At 44.1% G+C, this 8,013-nt stretch overlaps 1 protein-coding gene across 1 annotated transcript; it reads left to right on the plus strand.

Moving 5' to 3' along the window:
• Nucleotides 1–2,996: 2,996 nt before the first annotated feature.
• COMMD3 (COMM domain containing 3) lies at nucleotides 2,997–6,986 on the plus strand. Its single transcript, XM_027847890.1, has 8 exons — nucleotides 2,997–3,159; nucleotides 4,552–4,663; nucleotides 4,755–4,818; nucleotides 4,917–4,951; nucleotides 5,305–5,365; nucleotides 5,454–5,510; nucleotides 5,599–5,658; nucleotides 6,565–6,986. The coding sequence occupies exons 1-8, from the start codon at nucleotides 3,021–3,023 to the stop codon at nucleotides 6,622–6,624; spliced, it is 588 nt and encodes a 195-aa protein (XP_027703691.1). The 5' UTR covers nucleotides 2,997–3,020; the 3' UTR covers nucleotides 6,625–6,986.
• Nucleotides 6,987–8,013: the final 1,027 nt, after the last annotated feature.

Raw genomic sequence — 8,013 nt, forward strand, 5'->3', positions numbered from 1 at the left:
TTTGCTAACAGGTAATACATGTCCTTTCTTTTCTTATTTCATTCTAACTAGACAAAAGGCCCAATACTCATGAATGAGGATGAATTATAAACTAATACTAAAAGTATATTAAAACAACTAACACCCATGTAATGTTGACTAGCACTTCATCATACTCATAAATGATTATTCATGTAAGCAAAGGGTCACTTAAAAAATTAACCCAATTCACAAAATTTACAACATCTATGAATGCCATTGAAATCTTCAAAACAAGACATATTTTTCTTCAGAATTCTGAGAATAAAGCAAGAGATGAATTTAGAAAGTCTAGACTAAATCTTTAAGAAAAGAGTTTTATGTTCATATAACAAAATAAAAAATGTAACAATGAGGCCTCTGGGAATAGCTTTCCAAATAGATTCCATAAAAGCATTGGCCTATTTCTTAAGCACATCAGTAGAGAATGGTGGCTTATTTTCTAAGAAATCCTAAAGTAACAACTCAGAAGATACATTTAATGTTAAGTTACATTTTAGAACATTGTCTAGAACATAAGAATCTTAAATACCTTTTAGGTCTTTCAATAATAAAACCAAATATTAATCAGCATTGTCTACCTTAATGCTTTCATTGCAAGTTCATGCATGTAATGATAAAAAGATAGCAACACTGATTCGTTTAGTAAAGAAGGTATTTTAAATTGGTAGGCTATTTTTTTTAAATCATTGAAGTGAAAAGAGGGCCTTTTAGGCCAACATTATTATTTTTACTATCAGCCTCACAGCAATTTTAAAAAAATTAATAAAATTCCTATTGCTATGATTTTCAGTGAGAGTAAATAAGAAAAAGCATTCCCTCCCTGCCCCTCTCAGAATTGTTTCATAGGTAATTTTTCTTGAGAGTACATGAATAAATTGGCTGGGGGTCCTGATGTAAGGATACACAAGAGTACCTTACAGCTGTATAACTATTTTTTGAACCATTTTAATGAACCTGTTTTTGCAGTGGCTATTTGACCCCCCCCCAAACTTGCTCTATGTTTATTTACATACTGTGTTATCCTCTCATGCTTCAAAGGAACACTGAACAAAAAACCCCAGATAGTAGAGAGATACTGAGAAAACATCACTGTTAAAATCTGTGTGAGCCAACCCTGGAAATTCTAGTAGCATTTGGGCCTAACACATGAATACATTTAGCTAGAAAAGGACACATACCCAGTTGCAGAATGTACATGCATATTCGAGAGAGGTCAAAATGTTAGCTATTATATAAGCTATCATTCTTGACTTTCATGCCTACAAACCCTCATTCATTTGATTTTATTTATCTCTCACTCTTCATAACTATAACAATAACTATGGCATAGATAAATGAAGCTTTTACAAGACAACAAATTGAGAAATGCTTATATCACCAGTTCGGATTCTAGTAATAGTACTGATAGGCAATACTTCTGTTGGGAAACAAAATGCTTCTCTGATATAAATTACCTGAATTCAATATTATTTTACACGTACATAGTCTTTGCCTCCAAAATATTTCTGATTTATTATGAATTAATATTTCTTTAAGATCCTAACTTTGGCACTTTGAAATTCCATGTTGTAATCTCTTATATATCACTCTTCCTCACTGTGTTTGTACATGTGAGAGATAAGCAGATAGAAAGACAGGAAAAGATAGATACAAAGAAACAGAACAAGAAAGAGACCAAGAATAAGGCAGAGACAGAACCAGAGAGAGAGAGAAGCAGAGAGACTGAGAGAAACAGAGCCACAGAGAACTAGAGACAAAGAGAGTTGAGACAGAGTAGAAGGAGAGTAGTGAGGCAGAATAGATTTGGGGTCAAGGTACCAATGATGTTGGGGCGGGGGTGGGGGGAGTGGAGAAGGTGACAATGGATATTTCTTAAAGAACTTGGGAAGAAATCTCCTAAATGCCTCACCAATACTGGAGTTTTCTTGAGGTGAAAAGTCAACGCCTACTTTTATCATACCCGAATCATTCCTTTTAGTGAGGTATACACCTATTCAATTTGCAAGTCTGTCGTTGAAGTTCAACTGTACACTATATAGGCTTTTAAAATGTTGGACTCATTTTTTTTTAATTTAATAGGCAAATGAAAACAAATACACGTGGACAAGTAAAATTTACTAGTAAGTCCATTTCAAATATTACTCATCTTTAGGGACTGAAGGACCCCAACTCCTTTCCCAAGGATCTACAGGGTTACCTGAGATTCCTTTAAGTTCTCATTCAAAATTGACTAAATCGGATTACTTTACATTCTTATTAAAAAATTACTTTTGGGTTCTGGGCCAGAAATAGAAAGCCTGACATGGAAAAGAAACTTTGCTTTCAAAAAGTCTGCCTAAAAACAGCAGTTCAAATCAGTTTTGTTCCTTGAGACTTCCCTTCTGACAACCGTTAATATAAACCTCTCGGTAGAGCTGCTGCCGAACAATTACAGGAGAACAATCTCCTGAAGTCGGTGACAACAGCGCAAAATGTTTAAATCTGCTCGTTTGCTTTTCAAAGCTTCGCCGTGGCAGCCTCGAGGAAGACGCTTAGAGTCCTGGCCAACACAGTCATGAATAATGTATTATAAAGCCAAGTGCTAAAGCGCAGTGAGCTCGCAAAAAATCTCGGACGCAGGAATAATCGACTGCTTTGTTCCCACCAGGGCCGTCCGGGAGCCGGATCGTCGCCGGGCCGAGGCGGAGCGGGGCGAGCCCCCGGCCCGCGGCTCCCCCAGGCCGGGCCGGCGCGGACGGGCTCGGGACGTCGGGACGATGGCCCTCAGCAAAGTTCGGGAGGCGTCCACGCGGGGAGCCCCGGCCTCGGCGGCAGCGGCGAGGGCTACCCCGCCGCCTCTGGGGCCGCCGCCGCCGCCGCCTCCTCCTCCCTCGGCCTCGGCCGCCGCCGCCGCCGCCGCCGCCGCCGCCGCCGCCGCTCGAGCGGTTCGTGGGCGGGATCAGCTGAGCCGCCGGCGCGTGTCACGTGGTGCGCGTGTCGAAGGTCACTCGGCGCTCACAATGGAGCTCTCCGAGTATGTGCAGAGAGGGTGCCAGATGCTGGCCGATCCCGGCTGCTTCGACCTCGCCGCCTTCGCGCTTGTCCTGCGGGCGGCCTTCCGGAGCCTGCTGGAAGCCCGGGCCGATGAGGCCGTGCTAGGTAAGCGGCCGGCCTGCGAGCCGGCCCGGCCCGGCTCCGGGGGGGCTGGAGAGGAGCGAGGGGGAGCGCGAGAGCGAGGAGGGCAGGCAGCGGGCGCCCGAGGCGCCGGTGCCGGGCGCTGCCATCCGCCCCCTCCGGGCCGGTCCCCGCCCGGGCCCGGACCCGGGCCCCGAGCCTGCGCCGCGCCGACCCCAGTTGGCACCTGCCCTTCACCAGTGACTCCTGCGCCTGGCGCGGCTTCCCCTCCGGGGCTCTTTGTTCCGGTGCAAAAAAGCTCCTGCGTCCAAGGGTCGTTTGTGGCCTAAAAGACCAGGTTTTCAGCAGTGGGCGAAGCTGGGGCTGTTTTGACAGTTGGGCTTCATCCGGTCAGCTCCCTGCTCTTCACGACCCTGGGGCTGAGCTGAAGTGACCCTGGATCTAGGCAAAGAAAGAGTTTGAAGAGGAGACCCGGGGAGGGAGAGTCCGTTTCCTAAGCAGATAGATACACATTGGACCAGTTGGGATTGACCTACCCCGGTGCAGTGCATCCTGCAGGCTTCTGCAAACGAGCCTGCTCGGTTTCGTTTTAGTGCATTGCCCACGATCTCCGCGCCTAGGAACAACACGTATTTTACAGTTCTTTTTACAGCAATAGGGACTCAGGAGGTGAACCTTCTTCCACAACTCTGTCTGTGATTGCGGGAGTGCAGTACCTACCTGCACTGTTCAGGGCTGGTGGGAAGCAGGTGATTTTAGGTGACAGCATAAATGCAAAGGATGCTGGGGGAGGGGGACACGGAAGGCTGTCTATTTTGTACTCTTGTGTTTCCCCGAGCTTTTGAATTAATCATTTGTTTTTTAAAAAGTGCGAAAGCTGAAGTTGAACAAATAAATACATTATGTGTCTCTGAGTTGTACATTTACAAATACACAGCCACCAAAACCTACTTATCTTAATATGCTCTAGGGGAATTGTTTTAAATTAGGAGATTTTTCCTTCTTTTTTAAACAATGTTCATAAAATACAGTATTAATTTTTTAAAGGGAAAGTTGATAGATTTTCTGATCACTCAGCACATCTTAGTGTTTTCCTTTTTCCAGTGGCCACTGTAGATATGAACTTTTCTCTACTCAACTTTTTGTTGTGGTTGTTCAATAAGTAAATTAAAGCAAAAGAAAGAAAGGAGTTATTTAATTGAAACTAGTCCATGGCAATAATCAAAAAGTTGTTTTACTGCTTTGCAGCTGACCTTGTCTCTTTCTCATGTCTCTGAATTTACTCCCTGTTGCATTACTTTAAATAAACCTATTGATATCAAAAGGTTATTTTTTTTTTTACCAAAATGGTGGTGTCTCTTTTAGAATATACCATTAAAGATTTCACATGTATCATCAGCAATTAATTTATTGTAGATCATCCAGACTTGAAACATATTGATCCTTTGGTATTAAAACACAGTCATGCAGCACTTGCAACTTGTATACTGGAGGCAGGAAAGCAGAAAGCTGACAAGTCAACTCTGAGGTATAATTTATTTTAATTGCCATTTTCTATTCAATAGGTGAGTTGTGTCCATTTAAATTTCAAAACTAAACTCTGATTTTTCTATTTTCAGCACATGTCTAGAAGACTGTAAATTTGACAGAGAAAGAATAGAACTCTTTTGCACTGAATATCAGGTTATAGTAACATTCAACTTATTTTCATTCCCAGTTAATACTATCTCCTCTTGATAAGTTTGCAAAGACATGTTTTCTTTTTTTTTTTGTTTTAATAGAAAAACAAAAATTCCTTGGAAATCCTACTGGGAAGGTAGGTGCTGAACATAATACCACACTGAGTTACTTTTCACTTGCTGGTAGGAATGATTTCTGTGCTAGGTGAAACAAACACAGGACCAAAACAAAGATCCTGACCTAAAGAAAAAGGGCTAAAGGGCAAGTGAAACGATTGAATTTAATTAAGTTAATGTTTATTAAGATAAAGTTGATTAAAGATTTTTGCCACAAACTACCCTCTTCCTTAGTTTTATAACTTTGTGGTGAAATTTAAGTATTTGAAACATACATATTAAAATTGGGACAATGGGTGAATATCATCCCTGTGTAAAGGAAAGATAAATTTTTCTGGAAATATTGTATATAAGGTATCATTGTACTTTGCAGTATTGGCAGATGTCCTCTCCTTATAACTGATGTTTCTTGGCGTTTGGAGTATCAGATTAAGGTAATGTTTGGAATACTTTAGGAAATGGTTTTGTGGGAAGTTTTCCTAATTTTAATTGAGGGCTGATAAAATGTATTTCTTGTTTTAGACCAACCAACTTCACAAACTGTATCGACCATCATATTTGGTGACCTTAAATGTTGAGGTATTGTTCATATTTATTGTTTTTCCCATTTATGTAGACCAATGAAGCTAAAAGCTTCATTTTAATTGATATTTTTTCCCTTCCCCAGAATGAGGACTCTAGATCCCATCCTGACATTAGCTTTAATTGTACTATGGAGCAATTACAGGTATGGTATTTAAACTTATTGAGATGTTAGATATTAAAAAAAAACTATTACTCAGCTATCAAAAAGTCAAATAAGAATTTGGTGAACAGGTTGGAAAACTTTTAAAAGTATAATTTAAAAATTGACTTCTCTTTATTTGTAGGCCTGGAAACTGCCATTTTTTTTTAAACTTTGCTATAAAAATGTTGTTTCTTTATTACTTACTTTCCTTCCCCTTACCTCCATTTGTTTTTATTCACAACTGAGATTTGGGTGATAAAGGAAAGCAAAATTAAGTTGGATGCCCTATGTGCATTACTTCCAAAAATTCTTTTGCATCTGCATAAACTTATTTAGAACCTTTTGTACACAGAGGGGGAAAGGAGCTAAAATGTTTTCCTAAAAACCAAGTGAAGACTTGAAATGCAAAAGACACATTTCCCTGGTAGATTATTCTGACAGCTTATTTTTTTTCCTCTTACTACTTCAGAAAATAAGGTTCATCAGTTGAAAATTTGATGCAATTGACAGTTTTTCAGAGATTTCTCATACTGAATTGCTCTTCCTGTGACCATTCATTAGATCTTTATCTTTAGAGAAGATGTATGCATAGCCATTTGTAGAAAATATCTTTGAGAAATCTCGTCTTGATGTACCCTACCATTCTATTAACTGTAGAAGATTCTTACCAAAAGCTTGTATTTCATTTCAAAAGCAGATAACCAATTTGAAGATGAACTCTTACGGGAAAATGAAGGTGCCTTTGAAAATATTTAACTGACAGTAATTTGTTAAATGTTAAGAGTCCAGTGAATTTCGGACTTCTTTAGAAAGTGCTTTTCCCATCTTTCCTTTTCCCCCTCCCATCTTCGATCATAAGTCTTTATGTTTCTATCCTAAAACTATCACATTATATACATATTTTAGGATTTAGTGGGAAAACTTAAAGATGCCGCTAAAAGCCTGGAAAGAGCAGCTCAAATGTGATCGAAGGATGTTAACAGTCTGCTAGGGTCAGAGGAAGACCAGCGCTCCCCAGTCCTTCGGGCAAGCCATCCATCCCTTCTGCAAGTCAAATCCCTTCCTTTTGGGTAGAATTTGTATTAATTCCGTCTTTTGAACATGTGAAACTTATGAAACCTGACTTTTTTACATTATAACAATAGAAGTGAAGGCAGTAATATGGTTGTATGTTTTTTTTAAGTGTTCTGTTCATTTATCCTGTCTTCATTTCTTCCACTGCCTCTTTCCCTTCCTCGTCGTTATTTCCTTACTTTCCTTGTCGTTATTTCCTTACTTTCCTTGAGTTATGTGCTCTAATAAATTTTGAGATACTCATGTTCACAAACCGAAGGCGGATTTGGGGTTTAGCTTTTTTTTGTTTGGGATGCCTCCCCCTCCCCCTTTGCTATGAAGATACAGACGTGAATTAGCCCCGTTCTGCTGGGTTCAATGTTAAATAAAAGGGGAAGGACGGAAGCCCCAGCAGAGACTGTACGCCCGGCTGTATACACCCCCCCCCCCCCCCCGCCAGTGGTGAAAAGCAGCTGGGAGGACTCGGGCACCTCGAGGCGGGTGCCCCCAACACCCAGGATCTCCCAACCCCGACCCCAGAGAGAAAAAGCACTCAAGCAGCCCTCCGGTGGGGGCGAACCCCAGCGGACCCTTCTCCCCCCCGGTGACGTCTGCCAAAAGCCGACCCACCCCGAGGTGCCTCTGGAGGCCGGAGGGGAGGGGGGGGGAACGGACGACTTGGCATCCCTCCATCAGTTTCTAATGGACCGGATCCAGAGCGGGAAATTTGACCGCGCGACTCGGACCCCGCCCCCTCCCCGACCCCCGCCCGCGCGAGGGCCCCCCTCGAGGGAGCCCGGATCCCGAGGGGAACGGCCGTCCTGCGCGTGCGCGCCGGGCCAGGGGACCCAGGGACCCCCCCCATCCTCTTCGCAGCCCCCTCCGGGGTGCGGGTGGCTGATTCCGGAGAGGCGGTGCCCTTGGGGCGACTGGGCCCCCGCGGGCTGGGCCGGACCGGGCCGCAGCCCGCGCCCCGGGAGGCGTGGCGGGGACTGGGCACTTTCCTTGGCGGGAGACAGTGTCTGCGGGCGCGCGGGACCGAGGCGACCAAGCCGCCCGCGAGTCGGGGAGGGACGGCCCGTGGCTCCCGGGGGAGGGGGGAGAGGGGAGAGCAGGGGCCGGCGAGCGGCGGCGTGCGGGGCCCGAGCGGGCTGCGCACCCGGAGCGGGTGGCGTGTGTGGCGCTGTGGAGAAATGTCTCCCGGCAGCGGCAGCCAGCGCCAGCCAGCCAGCGCCGCCGCCGCCGCCGCGCAGTGTGCGAGGGAGGGAGGGAGGAAGGGGGAGGAGGAGGAGGAGGCCGAGA

This window comes from Vombatus ursinus, unplaced genomic scaffold (assembly GCF_900497805.2).
Source record: "Vombatus ursinus unplaced genomic scaffold, bare-nosed wombat genome assembly UNPS02005459.1, whole genome shotgun sequence".
Classification (NCBI taxonomy): domain Eukaryota; kingdom Metazoa; phylum Chordata; class Mammalia; order Diprotodontia; family Vombatidae; genus Vombatus; species Vombatus ursinus.